The sequence below is a fragment of the Falco naumanni genome, chromosome 20, assembly GCF_017639655.2.
Source record: "Falco naumanni isolate bFalNau1 chromosome 20, bFalNau1.pat, whole genome shotgun sequence".
NCBI lineage: Eukaryota > Metazoa > Chordata > Aves > Falconiformes > Falconidae > Falco > Falco naumanni.
The window spans coordinates 1,983,757-2,009,798 of record NC_054073.1 but is presented as its reverse complement, the minus strand read 5'-3'; the positions used below and the strand labels follow the sequence as shown (position 1 = coordinate 2,009,798).

The 26,042-nt window shown below is 42.3% G+C and overlaps 1 protein-coding gene and 1 long non-coding RNA gene across 14 annotated transcripts in view; one reads left to right on the top strand and one right to left on the bottom strand.

Moving 5' to 3' along the window:
- The window catches only part of POGZ (pogo transposable element derived with ZNF domain), a 37,281-nt gene extending 21,059 nt beyond the window's left edge, over positions 1 to 16,222 (bottom strand). For 3 of the 13 annotated variants that reach the window (XM_040618418.1, XM_040618424.1, XM_040618426.1), the window contains exons 1-2: positions 15,820 to 16,222; positions 4,657 to 4,781 (exon numbers count right to left, since the gene is read on the bottom strand). In XM_040618418.1, the coding sequence (XP_040474352.1) occupies positions 4,657 to 4,780 (124 nt within the window). In that variant the 5' untranslated portion in view covers position 4,781; positions 15,820 to 16,222. The other 10 variants (XM_040618427.1, XM_040618430.1, XM_040618429.1 and 7 more) reach the window with 8 other exon arrangements.
- A 122-nt stretch (positions 16,223 to 16,344) lies between these two features.
- Positions 16,345 to 24,252, top strand: LOC121080017. The gene is made up of 3 exons (XR_005825255.1): positions 16,345 to 16,765; positions 22,286 to 22,371; positions 24,104 to 24,252. It is a non-coding gene; the product is annotated as an uncharacterized LOC121080017 (long non-coding RNA).
- The last annotated feature ends 1,790 nt before the right edge of the window (positions 24,253 to 26,042 follow it).

Below are 26,042 nucleotides of genomic sequence, written 5' to 3'. Positions count from 1 at the left end.
AAGAAAGAACTGGTTTGAGTGGGATACAGGTACAGCTAAGAGCATTCGAAGGAAAGAAAAAATTAGGCCGAGCGTCACTTCAAATATATTTAGCTTCCAATAATTTTTCCTTTTATGTCCCAGTAATTCAAGACATTTTAAAACTAATCTGCAGGGAAAAAACTGGATCCAGCTGAAAGATAGACAAAGAGAAGCTAAAAGGTATTTCCACCTTTAGTTTGGAAATTTTGTTTCTTGATTTTTGGACATGGGGTCATTTCTATCCAGCCCAGGACGCACTTCTGCTCTGTTCATTCAAAGGAGAACCGGTACAATACACCTCACAAGGAATTCAAGCCTGTGTCTGTTGACACAGTCCTGAAAGTTAGATATTTACCAACAGGGATGCTGTTGTTTAAGAAAAGGTTAAATTTTAAGTCTCCGGCTTGCTTGCTCATAAGTGAATTACAAACGAAAACAAAACCTTACACTGGGAGAATGGACAGATTTAATGGGTCCTTTTCAGCCCTAGCTTGTAAGTCTTTTTAATTAATGTAAAACAAAACGCAAGACGACAGCCATGAGCATAAAAAACAGATTGCTGAAAGCTGGGATGACTCCAGACACGGCTCATTTCATGAGCGTTCCACATAGTCACAACTTAAACTGGGATGTGACCCTCAGTTACTGGGCCAGCGGAGACTGCAGGGATTGAAGAGGTGACAGATGTCCTTGTGGCACTTTGCCACTCAAAATCCTCACTGGCATCAAGCCAAAAAGGATTCCCCTGCCAGTCAAAGTCATGTCACAAGAGCTGGGACTCAACAACTATAACAGGAAAGAAAAGGCCATGCTGTAGGCAGAAGAATTTGGGTTTGCATCGGTCCTGAAGTCAATGGGTCAAGCAATCTTCTGCTGAACCAATGCAGTCAATTCCTGCCCAACAAACCACACGCACCATCAGGTCGCTTCCACAGCGGTAATTTACAGTTAGATGACACACTACTAGAGATACACAAAAGAAAAAGGACTATGGAAAGTGACAGATGAAGTCACACTGAGTAACGACCCTGCCCGACTCCACTTTTTAAGCTATGGAGTATAATCTGAAGGTTCCCTGATAGCTACCGCTAATGCTGTTTGCAAACCAGAATAAAATAATAAGCATATAAAAGGTGATGACCATAGGTAGCTATGCCTATGATTTCATTCCTCTAGTACAGAGTACTGCGATTAATGTCTAGAAATAGAACACCGGTTTTTCAGGGAAAGGTTCCTCCAAAGCCTGTGAGGAACTAAGCCATTAGGAAAATACTTCCATGTACCTCTGAACTGTACCACAGATGCTAAAAAAAAAATATAAATATGTATTTCCACCCAGCCTACAGCAGCAGTATGCAGCAATCCTCCTAAACCTCTAATGCTCTCGCAGCCCTGAGAGGATGCTGGGCATCATCAGACTACGCAGCAAGGGACTGAGAAAGGAAAACAAAAGCATCAAAGTTTGTTTTCTTTTTCAGCCTTCCTCCCTACATTTTCAGGTCAGACAACAGAGCTCTGGATTACATTCCAGAGCTCACCACGAGCCTTATTTTTGAGGGAAAACAAATAAAAGAAACAAAGAAGAAAGTTTCATGGATTGTTGTGATTCTGCACAATCCTTTCAAATTTAAGATGTGACAAAAGCCTCTCCAAATTAGAGTCCTGTACAAATCCCACTGGTTTCATGGGATCTGGGAATCATTTGGAGAGCCGACCCTACAGGGGCATATTTGAACCTGTCAGAAGAATACACAATCTTTTATTGATAAACATATTGCTATCAGAAGATTAGTTTTTTCAGTAAGTAACCCCACTTGTTTTTCTTAACTGTTAATCTAATTATAGCACACTGATATCACCAAGCCTTTATTAATTTCTTGTAATCGATTCAAAACATCTGTCTCAATTTACTTTTATTGGTACAGCTATGAAATATTCATCACAACTGCATTACATAGTGATATCCAATACATTTGGAATTCAAGATACTTTTAAGACACTCCCAACAGAAGTATCTGTTTCAAATAGTGTATAGAACCTCCCTCATTACTCATGTGTCTGATCATATTTTATTACATGATACAATGACTTTCAGGTGAGTTTGAGAAACATACTTTTCCAGCTCCTTAATCCCAAAGAATCCTAACCCCACTTTATATATTTCAGTATATTACATTACGCGGAGAGATTGCTTAAGCTATCTCTGAAACGAAGGGTGACAACCCTTTAACAGCAAAAAGGGCCAGAATTATTCACCCTGGAATTTGGCCAAACATACCAGTTTAACACATCTGCTCTTGCAAAACACATCATGATGCACCAGAGTGACACTGAGTAGTCAGGACCTTCATTTTACACCTTACCTGGAGGGTAACACTATTAATGGTAATTTCCACTAATGTGTAAGGGCACTGGATTCATTCTTGAACGGAAGAAAACCAGCTGCTACTCCCTGTAGTCCCTGCAAGGTTTAGCATGACTCCCACTCAAATTCTGCTCTGACACCTCCCTGCTCAGCCCGTAAAGTCTCACGTGCCCACAGCTCACACAGTGTGAGCGCAAGCGAGCCTCGCATTTCCTCTCTGCACCCCAAACCGCACTAAATACTGAAGGCATTTCTGCTTACCATTGTTGTTCACAAATATTGGCACTAGCGTCATCTTAGCACTGTCACTATTCTGAGCCCCACTGCTAATGACAGACGTGGCTGCAGAGAGATTAGCACCTACAGATGCATGGGCAGCAGCTGGCAGGGGGGCAGAGACAGGCTGCAGACTCACTGAAACTGCTAGAAAGGAATGGCATAATTGTATTTAGGAAAAAAAAAAAAAGAAAGAGAAAGCACAATTTGTTTGTAGCGACACCATACCAGCGTGCTTCTCAGCTGTATCACCATATTGTCACACTAAGTAAAATTTTTAGCTTCATGAAATAGTCCATACTTGCATCCAACTTCTTTAGCTGTGTATTTTCCATCAAACAGCACAAGCAAGAGAAATTCAACTTACTCAAGACCACTGTTAGTTTTATGTCCATTTCAACATGTCTATGACTGAACCACTTTCTCCTTCCAAACATCCTCCTACCTTGACACCTCTGAATACTATTCCAAGTAAACTCCTTCCACATCCTCCCTGGTTGGAAGGCCAAGAGGAAGCAGGTGACAGCAGCAGAAGCATGCCCTTCCCTAAGCAGGGACAGCCTCATCCTACTCATTATTATCAACAAGCCTTCCAAAGCCCTGACTGTAGAATACTTCCATGAACACCCTGTGTCGACCACAAGTCGTGTGGAACAGCTACTACCCGTTAGCAGCACTGACTACCAATGCTCCCACAGTACTTCACACCAGGATCCATGCTCAGCATTGCAGCAGCCAGAAATGCGAGACACATTTAAACGCTGTCATTAGCTACCCCTGGCCTACAACAAGGCTTAGTCCCACCTCTATTCCAGACATTAAGCTGATGCTTTGCTTGATCTTGACCAAGAAAAGGGTAATTGAAATGGCCGAACAAAAGCCTAAATTATCAAACGTGCCAGACTACCTCACCCACACACATAACTGCGGTAAGAATTCTTTTTTCCATGCACCAGACTCAAGTGTGTGGCAAGAACCAAAGGGAGAGTGAATGCAAGTCTTTCTGATCATAGTAACGTATGATGTACTCCCAAATCATGAAATGCTCCTCATCGAGGCTTAATTTGTATCAAATAGGTATATGCACAATGGCCCAACTCACTGTGTTCATGCCAACAGAAATCAACAATCAGAAAGTATCATCCTTGTATCTTTACTCAGTTAGGGCTCCATTACAAATTGAATGATTATACAGCATCTGAAGAACATAAAACCTCCCATCTAGCAATTACTGCTTTTTATGGGTCTAAATTCCTCATAATTAGAGACAACTAACAGTTAACAACATACTCTGACCGGCACATTAAATGCAGACTCTGAACAAAGTTATGCATCTTCCCATTTGCAGAAAACAAGCAAAAAACCCAACACCAAAACGAAAAAAACAACCCTCAACTGAAATTGATCATATCAAATCATGGATTAAATAAGTAATAATAAACTAGTTTTAATCTCACTAGTTTGATTACAGAAGTCATAGGAAATACTATTCACTAATCGAATACCCGACTTCCTCACTCATTTCAAAACTGCCAGAAGGATCAATCGCTGAATGCTGATATGTACTAAAGCACTTCACAAAAGAAAAAGCATCATCTTCTATGTAGACTATAAATTCTCTACTTTTTTGGCTGTAGAACAGGAGTAACTTAGCCAAAGTTTCCTTCTCATTTTTCAAACAGGCCACTCCTTCCAACACGTGAGAAAATCTTACTGTCTTGCACAGAGAAAAAACCACCCTGTTCCCTGCCTCTTAAACTACTTATTCAGAAGAAACCTGCCCTCATGCAGCACTGCCATCGTTATCAGCTCTACCCAGCACTCAAAAGCTCTGCGCACAACTAGAGAAATTGAAATTTGTTACATTACTCATTAATGGGGTTTTTAGTTATCAAATAAGACTGTTTACTTGGAAGATGTACCCAATCACTGCCATTTCCCTTTAAAAACTGAACATGTAACAGGAATAATTCTAAAGTAAAACAGTTAATTACCCGTAGCAGTTTTATCAACTGAATTATAATCCTCAACAACAGAATCTTCAATCACATCACTGATTTTCTGCCATGGTTCCAGCTCCTCCTCCTCACATTCCATAAAAAGGTCCGTGTCCGCCATCCTGCAAAGGGAAGAGAAGAGAAACCTTTATTGGAAAGCAGGATTTTGTCAGACAGCGACAGTCACTCATTGTAAGAAAAATTCTAATGCCAGAGATATGAACAATGTTTTTATTTCCTAGTATTCCAAAGGTCTACTTTCAGGTTCTTACTTATTTCTCCAGTTATAGAGCTGATTCCACATCCTACTTCATTAGGCTGTGTTTCCTTTTCAAATAGGTCTGTGAAGTTGGTACTGAAAACCCCTTAGTTTTGACTAAAAATTGCAGCGGTTCTGCCTCTCCTGCATAAGAAAGCCAACATAACAGCTTTGAAATCAAAAGTCACCGCCTCAAACCCCAGTATCTTTAAATACATGTATAACTGTGACTGAAAGAAGCATCGTGCTTTTTGCTCTGTTCATGGTTTTGAATATTCTAGGATTACTGCCAACACACATGACAGATAGAATAGCCAAGCTTAAATGAGTAAAAAATGCATGCACAAATGCAGGACAGTCCTCAGCTAGCCTTAGCCGACCCCTCCACTCGAACCCGCATGTACCCGAACCCCTGCACGCTCCCACAGCCCCAGCTCTTCCTCTTCCTTGTACCCGAGAATGTGACAGACAATTATGAACTAGTTCAAAATAAAATTAAAGAGTAAAGGGATTTTCTGCAATTAGATCCATAGTTACTGTCTGTCAACCCAAACGAATGTTCTCTTGATCTCCGGAGCAAAGCACCCAATTTACCTTTCCTGCACTACTAGTCACTAGGTATAACTGTTACCATACTTACTTAGAGAAAAGACACAACAGCCAACTTAAGCCTGTTTGTCTCCCCTCATGAATAAGTCTCTCTCATTCTTGCCACCAAACTCTAAAACTTCTATTTTGGCTGTTTTTGTGAGACAGAGGAGCAGAAACAAAGGCAATTAGATAAGCAGGGGGTGTATCACTGCCCTCGTAACAACTTTATACCATTATAATTCACAGTATTACTTTCTGCTCCACTGTTTACATACCTTCCCACTTTGTTTGCTCTTCTGAGCACCACTGCACACAGAACACAAGTTTTTATGGATCTGCCTATGGATCCTGTCAAGGACTTTCACTGGGACACTTTCTCCTGCGACTGCATCTAATCTAGACCTCAAGGATGTATAAACCTGTATATGTTTAAAGTTAAGAGTTAAGTATTCAGACAATCATGCCAGACTTAAAAACAAGATGATTCAGAATTAGCAACAGTTTCCAGTGTCCTACAGGACATGGCTTCTCAGCAGGTGGTGGAGTTGCCACCAAAGGTCTCCAAAAAGCTGATTTTCACTACTGTTATCTAATCAATAGCCACACATTTCCAATCACACTTTGACATCTTTCAAGCCATTAAGCCAAGCTGCTGAAAGGAGCTTCTCCCAGACCTAGTTTTCACACCATTTCAGGATTTGGCTGGTTTTAAACTTCACTTATAAATGATGCTTATGCAAAATTTTAATTCTCCTTAGTAATACATTTAGAAGTCTTTAACTGATAGGTCTCATTCTAAAAGCTCAACTGCCTTTTTAAAGGAAATAAGGATTATTATAGGAAATAAGACACCACAAGACCTGCATTTCTTAATTTCCCACCTGGATTATAGTAAAAAAAAAAAGAATCAGTTCGTTCCCTCTTCTATTAACCCCCAGAAAGGCTAGCGAGCAGAACAAGCAGCAGTTCTGTACTGTGAGTGAACAGGAATCAAGACGTCCAGGAGGGATTTTGCTCTTCTTGATTACATTTTGGTGGCAAAAGAGACTGTTATGATTGCATTTTGTCATCTCTACTACCATTTGACAGCCATAAAAGTCTGATGAGAACTGTTCTGAGACAAACTGGCCAAAATAAACAGCTTATAACAGAGGATAGGCAAGAAAATAATCCAACTCGTGTGCAGACAATCTGTGCTTTCAATGGCCACAGAAAACAGTGCTGACCAGAAGGCTTAAACACAGAGTAACGTTTATTAGCTCACTGTTGAAAAAGTGGAAGAGACGTAACTTTAAAATGCAAGTGGGATTATGTAGCCACAGAGCAATTAGATTATAAGTCTTGTATCATTAAGCTGTGTCTACCCTTCTTATCCTAACAGTCATAATTCTGGCCAAACAAATGCTGCACCTGCTATAAACTGCAGCTTGTAAATCAGTCCCAAGCTAGGATTTACAGGAAAGGCTAAGGCCAGGGGTGCAACCACCTTATGCAAATACCATCTTTTATTTGTACCTGTGTTGTGCCACGCTAGTTGTAAAGTGCAAAAGCACCATCATTGGGAATTCCCTGCAATGCAACACAAAGCCAAAACAAACTTTTGACAAATGCTGATCTGAAGTAACTGTCATAACCCGATAAGCCTCAAAACCCCCAAGAATCCTAAAAACTTGTTAACATTTGCCAAATTCAAACTGCCAGCACTTTTTTTTTTAAAACAACACATACCGTTGTTTTCCTCTAGCTACAAAGACAGCCTCTCATTTTTCTGTGTTCTATTTGTCTAAAAAGGATTCTCAGAGCTTATACTTTGATGCTGTTGTCACACAATGGTGTTTTACTAAGAAATGCTCATTTTAGTTTTATGCTTGGTTATAGGTTATACTAATACATGTAATTCTCACTTCCTAATTATGCTTTTGAAGCACAATAATATTCATTTTAAGACTAAAGAATATTTCAAGGAAGCCACTACACCACTTGTGCTCTGTAGCTGATCTTCTTTTGTTCACCACTTCAACATTCATAGTGATAAAAGACTGTATCTCATTTATCTTACCCCGCACACAACTCCAAACAACTAGTCCTGTCATCACTTCAGCGAGGATGCAGAGCAGTAGTACTTCTACCTAAACAGGTTTATGCCTGTTCACACACATCCTGCTAATTTGAAATATATATTTAAAATAGCTATCCCCGTGTCTCACAATTTTGTGTACCTGCAGCACAGAACCTTAAAAGAATGCAGTAAATGAAAACATTTCTGCATAATTTCACTTTTGGTCTCTATGAAGTCAGATTTGCCCTTTATGGAGGCCTTTAAAAGAAGATAAAGAGCCCCCAAAGTCCAATCCAACTCACAAATAACTTACTCCTACCAAGACTACTTCTTTTAGTCTTTCGAGGGGACCTAAGCAGATTGCTCAAATCAGGGGTGCTCACGGGCTTGTTCAGCTATCAGGCAAAACTCTCGGTAGAGAAACATTATCCAGCATTGTGACTTTTACAAGGGAAGTATAAATACTGTTTCTCTGAACACAGGTAGAACGAGATAATGTATTTTCCTCAGCGTTTCAAGTCCTTCTCAGTTAACTTTTAACCTAAAAAAGCACTCTTTCAGGAACTTTACATGACCTTGCCTCTTCCAGCTGTCCCCCAAGCGCTCTGCTCTGGTATTCGAACACATCTCTGCAGCTGTTTACTCCTCGCTCTTATCACGCCTTCCCAGCATGCGATTCAGCACGCGTTTCAGAAAAACCCAGTAACAGCTCAGGCTTGCCCAGTCGGCCAGTGGAATCCACTAGCAGGAGAAAGCAAAGGGACATTTAACGGCTCCTCAGGCAAACTGAGGCCGCTGTGCTTTGCATGCTGTAACACTGCCTGGAGCGTAACACCGAGCCAGTCTTAAACCAACTGCAGAGTCCAGAAGAGCTAGAAAAGGTGATCTTCAATAAAAGATGGAATGACCTGGAGTTGTTCAATCCATAGAGGGGACTACCGAAGCACAATAACCTTCAGACATGTAAAAGTCTGTCGCAAAGTGGAAGGAAGCAGTCTGTTCTCCACACCTGTGATGGAAACAAGAAGTGAAGGGCTCAAACTGAAGAACAGAGTATTCCAACCCAAACACCAAACAAGCTTCTAGGAATAAAGATGAAGTGTTGCAACAGGCTGTCCAGGGAACTAATGACATTTCCAGTTCTGGATGCCCCTGGGAACAGACAGATCTGTAAGAGAAGGTGTATATACTATAAGGGAGGCAAGGTGGATTAAATGGCTTGCCGGGGGGCATTTGAGGCTCCATTTTTCTACAGCGTTGTGCAACTCATGAACTAAACATGTATTACCAGATATTTTTGCTCTACCACCAAACAGCAAGCACACTTCAGCTGTTGACACTGAGGCTTTTGCTACAGGAAGCAATTAAATACTCCGGTAACAGTTAACTCTTTTCATCTTGCTGAATAAACAAAACATTACTAATAAACACCGCACATAAACCAAACTACCCCAACTTAACACATACAAACTCCTGCTCATAAATACTGTATGAAGCAGTAGCTTTTCAAACGCATCCATTGAACTTTTTCACAGAAACACAGCCTAAAACTAGTCTTAGTAAAATGTCTTGTTATCAGAGAAAAAATAGCTAACTAAATAAAAAAAAAAAAGTAAATCAAGTCTCCTACTTGTCAAATAAAATTACATTAGTATATTGAAAAAAGAAATCAAAGAGTACTGGAATAATCCTAATATACAATTAACCAAGTGTATTACATTAAGCATGAAAAAGCTCACATCCTCCCTAGCACCCATTACCTGCACGCTTCAAAGACATTACTAGCTTCTTCATTTACACAAAGCCTGCAGTGTGTAAAAATTTTTATTAACCTTCTCTCAAAGGTGGGAAACAAGAGTTCAGTGAAATTAAGTGACTTGCCAAAGATTCTACTAGCAGTGAATGGCTTGGAAATAAAACTCAGTGCCCAGCCCCTGCTCACATTACCGAACACAAACTCAAACTTCCTCCTGTTCTGTTAAAAAAACAAAAGAGACAAAAAAAACCCGCCAACAAAAATAAATTCTGAATGACAAAAGGCAAGAAAATACGTTCCATGAAATGAAGCTCTGAAGTACAGGATTATGCTAGAGATCTGCTTAGCAGGGGAAAGCAAGAATCAAAGAACCTTAAATATTATTTCTCTGCCTGCTAACATAAACTTCTTCATAATTACAAGATCTTAGTAAAAACAAGCAAAATCTCATACAAGATATACACTAAGACCTTGAATGGATAGCCATTACAACTGATCAATAGCTACGTATTTATGATTCGCAATATTCACCCTTCAGAGAAACATCTAGAAAAAAATCCTGTGAAGCTTCTAGGACAAAGCTTCTCTTCGCTGGCAAAACCGGTGACACTTACAACAGTAACTATTTGTCTGGAATCATATTACTCCACGCCAGACAAGTAACAGTGCCTTAATGCTCTAGCGATGGGCAGTCTATAAATAGTCAGGATAAATAACCTGCTGTATTAATTAAAGCATGCACATATGTCTGCCCAGGAAGGTTAGAACTACAGAGGAAGTCTTTGCACACATTGTAAGAGATATATTATTCAACACCTCATCATTATTCAGAAGATGCAAAGACAAAATGCTAAAGAGACTGTAGTTACAAGCTTCTTTTGACACTAACTTACATTATGCGCATAGTATTTCATCTGTTCATATCAACTGAACTAAGAAAATGTCTCCTCTCTTCTATAATGTAACAGCTTTGTTTTTCAAAGCTTTGATCTTGAATATTTTTGTATGTAAGAAGCCTTTGCTCAATAAAGTGATTAATCCCAATGATAAATACTCCACATTTAGCTTTTCAGCACATAGTTGGCAGATGCTTGGTTGAAAATATGGGTGCCAAAAAATTTACAAAAAAAATAAATTACAAAATGTTCTAGACACACTGCAAGAAATAAATCCTTTCAGACCAAAAGATATTTTCTCTCCCCTTTAGCTGGAAAATGGGAGAAGACCTTCAGGGAAGAGCCAGCACATATTAGCCTTACACAAATAATTGGCACAACTGCAAGATACAGACCCTTTATTTTTTGTCAGCTGATGTGGTTCATACTCATTGTTGCCATACAGGGGAAAATAACCAACAGCCATTAAACTCTTGTATTAAGAGACCAGCCACCTGATTACATTCTCTGATCGACATGATCACCATTACCAGGGGAAATCCAACAATAAAGATGTTTTATTTGCATACAACTAGACAGATCACCTCATTACGAGAAAAGGAGAAATCCTTTTGTTTTCTCTTATGCCTCACTAACAAAAAAAAGTCTCCTTTGTAATTTCAACTGAGATTTGAATTCCAAGATCCAATTGCACCTATTTATCAATGAACCACTTTCACACAGTTAGAGAGATACCAGCTATAATCCCTATAGACCATCATTATTTTCTCAAGAGAAAATGACTGAGCAGGTAGAAAGGACAAAACATTGTACTGTGGTGTAAAGATCGCCGGCACTTCAATCTTCAAAAAACATCTCAATGAACAAAATAAACACTTAGCCCAGTTTTGCCACCTAAATGGGGTGGCAAACAAAGGACTCTGCTACCACAATGTGAGTTTTAACTCAGTGATTTCACTGAGTTAGCAATGCAAGCGGAGAGAATCAGGTCCCAAGTGTTTTCTATTATCTAAAGCACCTGTGGATAGCAGGTTTTACATGACAGCTGCAGAGTAAGGCAGCTGTGTCTCATTGAAGTGATCTCTAAAAGATGTGTGGTTATATATTTACAGTTCCATTCACAGCTTGATATTATTTGACACAAAGCAAACAAGTTATGACATACATATGCTGTATACACACACACACACACTTCTTTTTAAAAAGGACTTCAAATTAATGACTTGTTCACAGTGTTCTTCAAAATTCACATGATGGGATGCGCTACTCTTGCTGTATGAGCTTCACTTTCTAAGGCTTTTAATTAAAAAAAAAGTATAAATAAATCAGTACTTGTCAGGGCACTGCTGGTGGCCCAATTTCTGCCTACTGGGTGCAATCATCTGCAACACAATCACTCTTAAGGGCATACTAGCAGGTCAGAAATAAATACGTACCCCATGATAGAGGTGACTTGGTAAAGCAAAAGGCTGAATTTTGTTTCAAGATGGAACAAAGAGGAGGGACAGGGACCATTATCCCAGAGGGACAGAGACTATTACCCAGAATTTCACAGCATCATCCCTCCAACATGATGTTATCTACAGAGGTACGAATATAGCCATGTACTTTACCGACGGAAAAACAGAAAAGGAATTCATCAGCCTCGCCCAGATCAGATGTAGGAAGTACTGAGAGAGCCGCGAAGGACCCAGGCACCTCCGTTCCCACCTCTCACTCCCCAGCCCAGATTTGAGCAGCTGGTACTGTCTCTGGCTATGAAGGAACTCCAGATGTACATACATTTACACTTTGACCATCACAAAACAGGTAGCAAGTTAAGTAGTTTGAACTAACAGATATCCTAACCCTAAAAGATAACACCAAGCCTTCACAAATCCTAATTTAAATCTTTACTCACCATTTTCAAGACAGAATATGCATATTCATGTTAATTTACAATGTAGAAAACCAAGTGAATATGCAGTGAGAATCAATCCAAATAGCAGACTGCACTGATATGCTAGTGGTTTTTTAAATTTTTTTAAAGAAAAAAGCCCCAGCCGACTCCCAAGGGGAGCCCACAGTCACAGCTGATTATTAGTGATGAAGGACCAAAAGCAAGCTGAGGAAGTGATGACAGAATATTTTATGAACTTTAAAGACCGGCCTTGCATCTTCCAGAAGTCTACGACTAACCAAAGGTGGCTCCTGCACATTCTCTCGTACAGAGCTTCCACCTTGTTCACCGACACTACACCTGGCAGCATAGCGGTTTGGGACACAGCTGGCACAAAGAAGCCCCAGAACAAAGAGTAAGTCCCTGCAACGTATCTGCACGGGGAATCACTGCAACGGCTCCCAGAGAGGAGCCGCTGTGGGCTGGCGACCAGGCTTCTGGGGAAGGAAGGAATTCACCCAGGGCAAACTGCATCCTACCAACTCCGCTGAAACGAGGAAATGTGGCTACTCTGTCCTGCAACAGAAGGTAGAGGTAGGTTGTGCACAGACTACATCCCAGAAGATTACATTAAAAATTTAAAAGCACCAAGTATATAAACTTTCTTCATTCTTCTTGCCAAATGTTTGTCAGTTTTTATGTCCGCCCAGATTTGCCATTGTAGATTTAATTGCATTGTGGTTATAATGCTATTGATACCCCAATCGTTTCCAAAAATACATACCAAGAATTAACTGACCCTCAAATTTTCTTCACCACTTGCTATAAAACAGCCTCCTTCCCTCTTGTCAGTTCCGAAAAGAAGATCTAAAATACAAGATTGAGGGCTGTTTTTAGAAGACCTACAAATAAGCTTGAGCAGTTGATTCAATGCACGCTTTAGGATAGAAATTAATGCATAAATCGATTTCTCTTGTCCAAGTTTTCCTTCTGAATGGCCACTTCTTCTCTCCATTGTGTCCTCCCCTGGTGACCACACAACCTCAATGGAACTGCTGTCATTATGTATTTTCTTGCTTACTTTCAATAACACGTACTTAACGGCAAGGAATGTACCTTAACTTTTTAAGAACTTAGAAACCTAATGAGGTTGCATTAAATGCAAATGAATCCTACGATAAAGGTTTCTGCTGTCAAGACATGCTGCAATCCCTGCCCTGAAAAAAAGATAATGCTCTTCAGTGGCTTTTTATGGCTAACTGGCACAGCCTAAAAGTGATACAATCTAAGTGATGAAAATCCATAGCGGATGATGTTTTCATTACTGTTCACAGGGCTATTCATCACGAGCAACATCTCCAAAAAAAAGAGAAGGAAGGGGGAACGTGAAAAGCATGGCGCAAGCTGAATGCCAGAGTTCGACAGTTACATCCTTCAGGCCAAGGTAAATTTACTTTTTGTTGACTGATGTGGTTGACTTGACTTTGCTGGTACTGAAATAATTTCAAAAGGCATGTTACGTTTCCTACAAATGCTATCATTTAAAGTCCTATATATTTTATTAAAGACTTTGAAGTGTGTGATGCCTACTAATTAAAATGTATTATTACACACTCAATTAGAACGATTGTTATCTGCCTTAAAGTTTGAACTGCAGAGTGATGAAAACAAACTGCTTTCTGGTTGTCGGCATATTTTGTGAGCATGGGACTACCTTGAAGCTTCTAGAGGCCAAGAGCATGTCTGTAGCTATATTTCTGCAACGGGCTCTTTTGTGAGGAGACAGCATGGAGCGCTCCACTCATGTCAGTGTGGATGCAGGTCTACTCACGGGAACAGTTGGAGGCTCTCTTGACAGTATCTAAGCAGCTGTGAGGATGGGGCACAAACAATGTAACCATATATATCCACAAACGCAAGACCAACTGTAAATAACATTTGCAGAACCCCACACCCAGACAGAGCTTAAAGCAGCAACAGAGAGCAAACCCTCCGGGCAGGTAGCCCTGTAGAACAGGGCTAATTACACATGCTAATAATTAATACAGTTGGAGGGGGGGAAAAAAAAAAAAAAAAAAAGTGTGCGTACAGCAAGCCTGGCTTCACATTCAAGGATGAAAATTAACAACTGCAGCAACCTGAAGCTCTGAGACAGCATACACGGAGAACCAGAGTTGGGAATATGCATAATTTGTCTATCCTTGCAAATTATTTCCTAAAAGAAGCAACACATCATTCCCACCCCCCATTCCTCTACCCCCACTTCCGATCACTCACTCCTGCCCCATTTGGTATGTCTTGGTGACAGCTGCAACTGCTGCCAAGTTAATAAAAATAAAGCTGTGTGTGTTGTCATGTGTTGCATGTTTTCAGCAAGGGTGTTGGGCAGCGGGATTCATGCCTCTCCTTCATCTTCACACATGCTTTATGTCGCATGCCAGCCAAGGAAAGAAGCAGAGAGCAAGGATGCCCAAACATAGCAGCCCAGGTTCCCCAGGTACCCGGGAGAGCAGAGCCACAGTAAGGGCCAGGCAAACATCTTGATGATAACAAACATCTAATTTTTGTTCTCTGTCACCAGAAGAATCAGCCTCGGGGTATTTTGCATTAAGTCTTTTGGCAATGCAGAGGCTCTCCAGGAGAGCCTGCTGAAGGGAACCCCTGCCCCAGCAGTGGGGCAGGCGAGCAGGTATTACCAAGGGTGGCGAGTGACCCAGGCACTCTGGGCAGCGCTACGGGGCTGGGGCAGGCAGGAACGCAGGGAGAGGGCCTGCCAGCTCAGGGCAGCAAATAAAAAGAACAGTTTCCCCTCTGACGTGCCTGAGAAGAGCCCCTTTCACCGGGGCCAGGGGCTCCGGCACCCAGAGCTCTCTCGGCACCGAGGGTGACAGGAGGGGGTGGCGGGCGGCGGGGCAGGGGAGGCCGCTGAGGAGAGGGGCCGGCTGGCGGCCCGCTGGCCCCGACCTCTGGGGAGAGGGGGACCCTTCTGCGAGGGTGGGGAACAAGCAGGCCACGGTGTGGGGGGGTGTCGCTCCCTCAAGGAGGTGGGCAGAGACTCCCCCCACCATCCGCTTCCCTTAAGAAGAGGAGAAACGGGTATTTCTCCAGAGAAGTATCGCAAAACCCACCCTGGGTGTATTGTGGCGGCTAAGAAAGAGAGAGAAAAATAATCCCCGTGCCCAACATGGCCGCCCACCCAGCACCAGCCATGGGAAAAGGAGGAGGGGGAGGCAGGACGGGGGGGGGGGGCTGCTGCCACCCCCTCCCCGGGGGATGGCGGCCCGCGGGCGGCGGGGGAGGCCCCGCTCCGGCCGGGGCGTTGTGCGCGGCGCCCACAGGAGCGGCGGGGGGAGCGGAGGGAGCTGCCGGTGCCGCGTCACCGCCCGCCCCCCCCCCCCGCCCGGCGGAGGGGGTGTGCGCGGATCCCTCCGCCTCCCCTCAGCGCCCGGGCGGGCGAGCGGCGGCCCGGGCATTCCGCCGCCCAGCGGGAGCCGCCGCCGCGGCTCCTCCCCGTCCCCCGCCTCGGCAGCCCCGAGCCCTCCCTCCTCCTCCCGCCGCCGCTTTGTGTACGGCGCGCTCTGGCCCGGCCGACCCCCCCTTCTCCCCCAGACCCGGGCGGTTCGAACCGGTTCCAACGGTCACCAACCGCCGCCCGCGCTGCGCGCCCCCCTCCCTACGGCCGCCCCCCCCCACACACATAACGGGCTCGCGCCGCCTCACCTTCCTCACCGGCACCGCCGCGCTCCCGCCGCCGCCGCTCGCTCTTAAAGGGCCCGGCGTGCGGGCCCCCCCCGCGCTCCGCCGCTCTCCGGGCGAGGCGACCGGCAGGGGAGGGCAGGTGGCATGAGCCCCCGGGAACCCCGAGCGTGATGCTGAGGAGAAGGAGGAGGAAAAGGAATTATCTGTTTCTGCTCTCCCTCTGTACGTTCTCGCGGGGGGCGGCTCCGTGCTTTGCGTGTGTCTCCGCCGCCCCCCCCTCCCCCCTTCAGCAGAGAGGGGAAAAGGGAGGGAAGGGGGGAAGGAAAAAAAAAAAAAAAGCGCGCCCGGCGGGCTGATACACGCGCGAAGCGCCCGCAGACACACACACACACATACACACACACACACACACAAAAAGGGGACCTGGCCGGCGGAGGGATACGGTGACGTCATTTCCTTCTGGGCCGCGGAGCGGCGCGGGGATTGGTGCGCGGCGCGGTGACGTCACCGAGAGGCGGGCGCAGCCGCTGCCCTGGCCCTGACGAAGTTTGTGTGAAGCACGAATGGCGCGGGGTGGGCTGGCTCCCCCCGCCCCCGCCTCCGCCGCCCTGGGGGGCTGCGACCCGTGGAGCCCCGGCCCCGGGGGAGCCCGCGGTGGTTGGAGGGGGGCCTGCCGCCTGGCCCAGCTCTGCGGCCTAGCGCGGCCTCGGCGCCCTGGCGCTCCGCCGCCATCTCCTCAGGCGGGCTGAGGCGGCGGCTGCCCGCCCCGTTGCACCTGCCGGCCGGGCGCCTGTGGGGCGGGGGGCGGCCCCGCCGCTGCCCGGTGCGGGGTGGGCGGCCCTGTGGCGGGGCTTGGCCTGTGTTCGGGGCTGGCCGCCTCCGGCAGCGTCTGCTGCGTTTGTGCTCCCCAGGTGCCGTAGGCTGGCGGTGTGGTGAGGCCTCTGTGCTGCCCTGCATAGGTGTAGGGGTAATTAACCTTACTGGCCTCGTAATTGCGCCCTGGTGCCTTCACTGCGGGGTTATTCGGGTGGCTGGTGCTGTGGGCAGTGTTGGTGGGGAGGGTGAGGAGGGCTGCCGATGGCGCTGAAACCTGCCGGCCCTGAGAAGCCCCGTGTCCCACTGCCAGTGCCTTCCCGCAGGCCTGTGGCTCCGGGCCATTGGAAGATGCGTTTAGTGCTGAAAGAGCCTTCCAAGCTCCAGAAACCACTAGAGGCCTTTTTAATAAAACTTGGCTGTTACTTTCACATTGAATCTCCCTTCGGTGAGGCTTGTAGCAAAAGTTGGCACAGGTTTCATCCCTCCTTGGATGGTTTCAAGGGGGAGGCTGAGGAGTAAATCGCCATAAACTTTCTCCGTGGATTTGTTGGAGGTTTTCTGGGAGTCGGGAGGCAGGTGGGTGGGCACGGCAGCGCAGCCAATGTCAGGAGCTGCCCACCTATGTGCAAGGGCTTTGCTACCGTGGATGCTTAAGGTTATATTTAACTTTTACATGTTTAAACAATCCAAATGCAGTCAATGCAACTATATAAATGCTTAAAATCGTGCATTTGCTTAAGTACGTTGCTGGATTGGTGCCATATAAGTTTCCTGGGCTGTCAAGCCAACGTATCATCAGTGACTACAGTTCTCCCAAGCATAAATTGAAATGGTTTAGATCTTTAATAATGAACTCAGTATCATGATTATATCTTTAATAATGATCTTATTATTGTGACTAATTTAGGAATGATGGGACATACAGCTTTTAATGGCATACCGTGCAGACTGAATACTGAAGATCGTGTGTTTGAAACAGATAATACATATTTTTTAATAGTTAACGTGTTTAACAGAAGTACAAGTACACATTTTTTATAACTTGGTTAACACATCTTCAGCATACTTTAAAATAGTATTTTACTTATTCTTAAAACACTCTTTTGAATTTGGCAAGTAGCGTGCTTCCCGAATGGACCCCCTTGCTGTGATACCCATGTGTTGCTAGAACGTGATTTATTATTCTGCAGTTCATTAAACAATCACATTAATTTTCTTCTGATGGTCTTCGTGAGTTACCAGTCATTCTTCCTGGTTTACAGAATGCGCCAGGCTACTTCCCCTCGTGCTGGAGGGACGTGTTTTCATTTAACTGTCTTATCTGTCACCTATAAATCATATACATACACAGTACAAAGAGCTGCATTCTCTTCTGTGGTTATGCCACTGATAGTAATAACAAACATCATTATGGCTAGTTATGCATTTGTATTCCTGATTGTACTTTGCAGCCGCTGCCTTAGATGAAGTATTATTTAATTATTTAATATAATAATAGCAATTTTCACTTGCTTTTTCAAAAAAAAGATAATCTGGAAGCAGAAGCTATGAATAAAAAGTGATTTTGTTCATTACATGAAAGGGAAAACAGCCAGCCGCACTGGCATTGCTAAAAATGGGAAAAATTAAGTTTGTAAATGGAATTCAGATGTCGATAGCAGCAAGGATTTACCAATGAAGTTTTATATTACTAACGGATGACTAATGATTGTGTTTACCACTGAAAAAATTACCATCTGCTAATCCCAAACTTTATTATTTCCTTCAATGTAAATGCAATGTTTCTTAGACCTAGGGTAAAAAAGCAAAGTTGATTTTTTTTAAAAAGCCATAAAAATTCACCAGCGTGGCTTTGTCTTTACCCAGTGTATCTGGTTCTGCAGATACCAAATTCAAAATAAATTAATGACAGGGTGAATGCAGCCGTTTTAATTCCCACCACCGCTGGTGAGTTATTTTTCGTTTTTGCTGTGTCCAGCTGGAACAGAAGGAGAGCTCTCTGTCTGGGGAGTGCAGTGGAATGAGACATTTTTAGTTGCTATTGAAGTGCGTAAATTCACAAGGGTAGCAAACCCAGGAGTTTGATATTCTTGCTCCAAGAATAAAATTCCTGTTTCTTTAGGAATAAGAATACTTGTGTTTTAAAACTCAGCACACAAGTGTTTACACTTGTGTTTCATCCTGTAAATACCAGCGATGTGCATTCAGGGCAGTCTAGGCGATCTGTTGAACTACAGGTGTTTACATTGATGATCTGTGGCTGAAAGAAGCAGGAAAGAAGTCTTGAAGTAGAAAGAAGGCAAATACTTGAGAAGGCATCAAAATGCTATTTTCCTTGGGGCTCACTCACCCAAGGAAAAAAGCCACATTGAGGTCAGCACACACAAAGTGATCTAAGTGTGACAGTCAAGCAGGTCCAGCTGTGCACCTCAACCGCACGAACCCTTTTCCTAATCTAATGTAGGTTTTAGTAGAAAACTTCACGTAGAAAAACTCAATTGATAAATTACATGTTCCAAAGATTGTAAGTTGGAATATTGGATTTTGCTTCTGCAGGTAGCCCGTGGTTTGGACGCTTGCCATGTCATTTTTTTTTGCCAGGGCTCTAAGATTGGAAACACCTGCAGCAAAAAGTGAAAAAGTTTCAACATGCGGTTTTAGGGTAACTGAGCAACTCCTTGAAAGGATGTACTTCAGCCCTGAAAGTGGAACAAGATGTAGTAGACTTTTCCAAGCTCTTAAGTATATTCAAAAAATAATATGGGGCTGGCCAGAAAGACAAATGAAGAGTTTTGCAGGAGCAGAAATTTCTACTAGAATATGTTTGAGTGAAATCCGCTTTGAGAAATGCCACTAACAGTTTGAAAACAAAATTACAAATGTAACTTATTTTTTTCCTGTGACAGATTGGCTGAGTCAGGTATGTCAAGGTAGACAGATGCTTACGCAGCACGGCGTGCTGGCTGCTCAAAATATCCGAGATTACTACTGTTAAGTGATGTTTTCCCTGAATATTTTTCAGCTTCTTTATTATATTAATTTGTTTCTCTAAGTACAGGACATTTCCTTATTTCCTTTTGATTACAGAACTGTCTCTGTTTCATTTATCCCATTAAATTAATACTTAGGTTCAGTTTGTATTGTTTGTGATAAATTTAAACTTAACTAGCATTCTTTAGATCTGAATGTTTAAAACATCGGCATTCTGTATTTTAAGTTACATACAAAGTTTTGAACTTTGCTTTTAATTTTTTCAAGCAAGCATTGAAATAAATGTCTCTAGCTCTTCCTGAAATGCTTTTCCCAGCCTCCTTACAAAGCAGAAATCAAATGTGGTGTTTTACCTCAAAAGATTGGATTTGGGGAATCCTCCATTAAACGTTTTTCTTTAATACTTTGCACAAATAGGTCACTGTGATGCCAGAGGATGCTTATTAGTTGGTTCCATGCTCAATTTAATTCTCAAATACATTGTAACTCAATTACATTTACAAGGTGTACCATAGAGCACAGATTTTCATTTGTTTATAGCTATAAATTTCTCCCTTCTCTCTAAAATTTCTCTGCAATAACTGAACATGTAGCAGATTTCCTCCCTGTCCACTGTTGTTTCTGTACGAGCTAGTGGCTACTGAAGGAGAGGAACGGGTGGCGGGAGTTACTTAAGCAGTTTTACACCACTGAGCTACCAAATGCGTAAGCCTGTTACGCATGTGTCTTTGAAAAGATTGCTAAATCATTAAAAACTCTTTACATTTCTGTTTTTAGGGTAAAAAATATGCCCAGCTTATGTTGCAGAGAGGTAAGAAGTACATTTTCATTTTGTTTGGTCATTGAGGAATATTTTTAGTCTTTTTTTCCTTTTTAAAAAAAACTTTTTAATTTAAATGAGCTGTTACAATATGAGGTCCCAGGGGACTTGATTAACTCTTGGAGGTGTGTGCTTGGCTCCCTCTGAAAAGAAACCGCCCTCTGAACAAAGGATATCCTTAGAGGTCACACTGAAGTTTTGGATTTGTTTGGCCAGGAACATATATGACAATTATGAGCTCTTCTCTGAATGCATGTTTGTGTAACAGGAGTAAACAATGAGGTAGAACAAACGTAAACATTTCCTTTTGAAGGGCACTAAATTTTGAAGAAATCCTAAAGCGTTATGGTCCAGCTCGGCTGCTGATGTAGGTGTCTCTGCCTTATTCTGGAAAGAGCCTGACTGAGCAACAGAGGTACAAAGAAAGAGTGGGGTTCCTTCCCTTAAAAAGCTGCTAAGACGTGGCAATTTTTACTGATAGCTAATACTACTAGTCCTGAAAGAATGACAATATTATCTGCAAAATAGGAGCTAATTAGTTACGCAAATAAGCTGCCACTGCAGGAGAAGCCTACTCAAGGGAGGTCTTAGTAAAAATAGAGTTAGAGGCCTCTAGCCTACAGGACTCTGGGATTTGGCCCAGGATCAAGATACTTCTCTGCAGGAAGCTGTTGTGGCTATAAAAAAGTCTGTCTTTTTAATCATTGGGTTTGTTTGTCTTGTCAAGTCCCAGCTGAGATTTCCCTTTGCAGTTTCTCTAAACATCTGGTTGTTGTCATTTCACTATTATCAACCTTGAAGTAAAAGATTGGGCTCTCCAAGATTATGCAATTTCTTTAAACATGATGAAATTATTAAAAATAATAAATGTGTGGGGTTTTGTACTTGTTTCAGCTTCAAGCCATGAGTTCTCCATAAACATGAGGCTTAGCATATTGCCTCTTAAAAAGAAAAACTGTGATTCCTTCAGAGAGCGTGACTGGGGGATTTAACAGAAATCTCTCCTGTAAGATCTGTGATAAAATTTGAAAGTTGTCAAAAGCATCTTTTATGATTACATGTGTAGATATTTAACTCCGGTTGCCAATGGAATTGCCATATAGATGTAGGATTTTATTTAACAGTTAAAGAACAATAATGGGGCTTGCAAATATCTGTGAGTTCGAAGAAGGCTGTCAACATTGGTGTTGCAGATGATCGCTTCGTCAACTTGACATCAATTAATGCACGGAGACCTGCTTCCATGCTGTTTTAAGATAAATTCACACTAATGCTTTTCAGCCTGCCTCTGAATCCACATAAAGTTGGGAACAAATATCCAGAGAAAGGAATTCTGAAAACCTTGTTTAAAATGCATTAGACATTTCTAGCTTCCAGGCTAATTCTGATAACAATAGTATTACTTCAGGAAAAATACGCCTCCACTTCCAAATTTCTCCATTTTTTTCATAATCCCTTCCCTTTCATAATCCCATAAAACATGATACTCCTACTTTGCTATTGCTTGTAGATTTAATGTGCCTATTCTGTTTCACATGTGACACAGTAGTGAAATTACTTGTTAATGTGGATCTGCAGGAGACTTCTGCAGAGCTACAAATCCTTCCCATTTGTCAGTGAATCATTACATGACTATTTTTTGATTTTATAGTTTTGTAGGTATCTTTACACCAAACTTACAGCTGTTTTGTATAAGCTATACGTGTAGTTAGGAGGAAGGAGTGAGGCACAACATCTGACTTCTCACTATGACTAACAAATATGTTTTCTTCCCCTTTTGATCAAAGTATTCTCTTACCATAGAAATAAACTGGTGCATTGCGATTTGTTCTTGATAATTCCAGGTTACTTCTTTCCAAGTTCTTTTCAGGTTCTAACAAATCCTTCAACAGTTTTCCAGAGAGTGAAGGTGAATGGTGTGTATTTCCTGATTTCTTCTTTTGGAGGTAGGTTTTGTCTTCTGCAGCCTAATTTATCCTCTACAAATTCTCAAAAAATAAATTCTAGTGTTTCCATTCACCCCAAAGTTGTTGTGGATGAGTCGCTTAAACTGCAAATTGGGCCAGTAAATGGGTAGTTTTCATTTTGGGTGCTCAGCATAAAACATCTGCAGCTAAATTTGCAGGAAGGGACAAGTGAGCTGCAGATGATGGTATAAATAAGCTAAATACTTGTGCCTTTTTTAAAGTGAACATTAAATTTATGATTGGTTTTGGTCAATGGGGTTATAATTCTCTGTCTTAAGTCAGCAGTTGTCAAATAATCTAAATGATGGCACCTAACGGACTGGGTATTGCGGAAATAAATTTAATAGTGTTTATAGAATATGTGTATGGCAAGGTTCATATACAGCAATTTAAAAAATTGTGGTTGGTGTTTAGTTGGAATGTGTTGTTTTGGTTTTTTATATAAGCTTGGGGTTATGCACTAAATATTACTAGTTAAAAATGTATTAACTACTCAGTGAATTAAGTGTGCATCTTACAGAAAAAATGGTGATTTATTTCACACTATAGGATTTACAATGTGCATTTAAAAGGCAACTGAATTTAATTTATATCAGCATAAAAGAGGATTGAATTTAATTTATATTGACACCCTTAGCTGTAGCTTTTATTAATGAATGGGTGACTTTGTGAGCAGAATGGCCTCTTAATGCTGTTTCCTGGTCATAATTCTTTACCAGATCTTACTCTGCCCTATCTCTGTGGTGTTTGAAGGATTTTGTAGATGTCCATTGGATGATCTGACTCTTGCTTGTCATGTGTGGATTTTTTTTCCTTCCCATCCTCTTTAGAGGTGAATGAATCTGTCTCTGGTAGATTGCTCTCTTTTGCTGCATGTTTTGTTTTGGGGTTTTATTTTCCTGTTCCATTTGTTTGGATTTATTTTCTTTTTTTCCTTTGCTTTACTACTCTCTGTACAGTGAAGACAAGGAAGAACTAACCTTGTGCTTCTAAATGCAATAGTCTTTACTCAAGCAACATTCTCAGTGATGTTTTTGCCTGAGGTTTGCAAGATTTCGCCCATTTTGTAAAGATTCATTTAAATTGACATAATGTTTTCATAAAAATTAAAAGGTATTAAACTCTACCAAGCCAAACACAGAATGGGGAAGTCTTAGTTGCTGTACTCTTTCACAATGGCATTTAGATTTTTGTTCTTATATCATTTTGGAGAGGGAGGAGAGATGTTTTTTGTATTAGTTGTATGACTAGAATGAAAATAGGAGTGCAAAGTAAAGGTTCTGAACCTAGTCCTGAAGAGGTTTTGCACTTTGTGCAATTGCAGGACAAATTATACAAACAAAATACATAACTTTTGGTTGCTTAATTCTGTAAACATGTTACAGAGTTCAAAAAGTCATCAGCAGTAAGGTTGACAGAAAGGTTGACAGATGGCCACCTTGAAACTTGTCTGGGGCAGTGAAGAAAAATAATTTCTAACTCTGAATGTAGCTATTTCATGTTGGTTTATATGAACTTTCTGATATATATATATGCGCCTGATTCAGTTTATAATGGTTAATGATTATAATTAGTTCTTTTTATAGTGCTTTTATATAAGACTTTCAATAAAAGATAAGGGAACCAATATTCGACATACTTAGCATATGTAATATATAGGACATTAGTTAAACTAGAGGGCTCACAGTTTATTTTTGCATTCTATTGGTAGATCCATTGTAGTATCTAAAGATTGAAAATAAAGAATTTTCACGTTGTATCTACCTTGGAAGAATCTGTATCAAACATCTGAAAACCAGCATGTCGAACTCGGCAGACATGCAGCTGAGAACGAATGATGACAGCATCTTGCAATGATGGCTAAAGGTAGGAGCGTTTGAAATCCTGGGCTGAGCGCCTGGAGTCATTCCGTGTGGCTGTGGAGTGTAATGGGAAGGGCGTTGTGTAGCCCAGTGCTTCCAGGCTGGCTTTCATTGGGAGGCAAATGGAGTTCTCTGTCCTGTTCAGTGCTTAATGAATGGTGTGCGGAGCAAAGGAGCGAGGCTTTTGGGGAACCTGCGGCACGTGAACAACAGGCTAGGTAAAGCATCGAGGCGGATTGCTTTGAACCAAATCAGAATTTCACTCAAGTGTAGTTTGGAGTTCAGATGCCGTGAGAAGGTACAGGCCAGAAATACGTGTTTGGCCCTGCATGTTCTTTTTATGCTGCTATAAATATAATGATCTGTTTGTTATAACCGTCTCTCAAGACAAGGCATGCCGATCTCTTGATAAAAGTGTTCTACTCTGATAACGTATGTTTGCATATCTCAATGATGACAGTTCAGTGAGATTAATTTCTAGATGCAGGGTACACAAATCGGGCCTGCACTTGCTGAAAGCATTGCCGGCGTCTGACCTGCAACACGGGGTGTTACAGTAGTAGGAGCTGTGTGGAAACTGGAGAAAGGTGGTGCAGCGTGGGCTAGGCTGGGAAGGACTAGATGAAAGTGTTTGTGGCTGCTTGCGTGGGTTTGTTTTTAACACAGCCCTCTTTCGCTTGATGGGTTTTATCTCGCATTTTCAGGGGGCTGTTCCCAACTGCTCCCTTTGGCAGGCCGTTCTTTTCATCGAGCGCCTCTTTTGCAACTTCCCAGCTTCAGGCTGCCTCCAAGGCTGTTCCAAAGCCTCTGGGTGTGTACAGGCTTGTCCTGGCCTTTTGCTGCTTTTGTGTTTCTGATAGCCACATCCTGAGGTGTGCAGTGGATCCTGCTGCCTCCACCGTGGCACGGGGTGCGAGCCAAGAGCACTAATGATTTAAGGTAATGTGATTTTCATCCTGAGCCATCGTGTGTTCCCTGCTGGCTCAGATAATTTAGAAAGGAGTAAGCTGTTGCCTGATGGGTTTGCACATTGTTGTGTTGCTTGTATTATGTGCTTCCCCTGCTCTCTGGAAGTATTACTCCTTGCATGGGCCTTTAATGGATGCGTGGACTGGCCTGGCTGTCCTGCTGCTGATCTCAAGAGCTAAAACACCCGGTGATTTTGCTGGAAGCAGAAGTAGGTCATTGCTGAGAATGACTGCATGCGCACCCCCTTGGCCTAAAATTCAGGTCATAGATCTTGTAATTGAAGTGAAGTTTATGAACTCCTGTTCAACCCTGGAGTCCCTTTGACGTGGGGAACACACAGGTCTGATTCCTTGAGGTGGATCTTCAGTTGGCGCTTCATGGTATCTCCTGAGAACATAGTCTCTCGAGTTTATGAAATAAATCACACATTTTTTAATAGTGGCTCAAAAAAACCCCACTGGATCAAGCTTATGTTTAGTAAAGTAGTGTTTTAAAATGAAAAGTTAAAAAGGGAACTCCTAAACAGACAAGTCGGTATCTGAGGAGGAAAAGACCAGGAAAAGTGATGGATATGCGTGGGACTCTTAACAAAGGATGAACAGTCCAACAAACACTAAGGATTTGTGGACAAAATAATAAAAATGCCTTTTAAAAAAAAATTGTTTCAAAGCAGTTAGCCCATCAAAAGAGAGAGACGTGACTTGGACAGGCTATCAGGCAGTTCGGGTACCTAACTACAGCTATGGAGTATTGAAAACAAAATTTAGAGAAAAGCATTTTTGAGTAGTAATTTGTTTGAACAAAATATTTAGCTAGCAG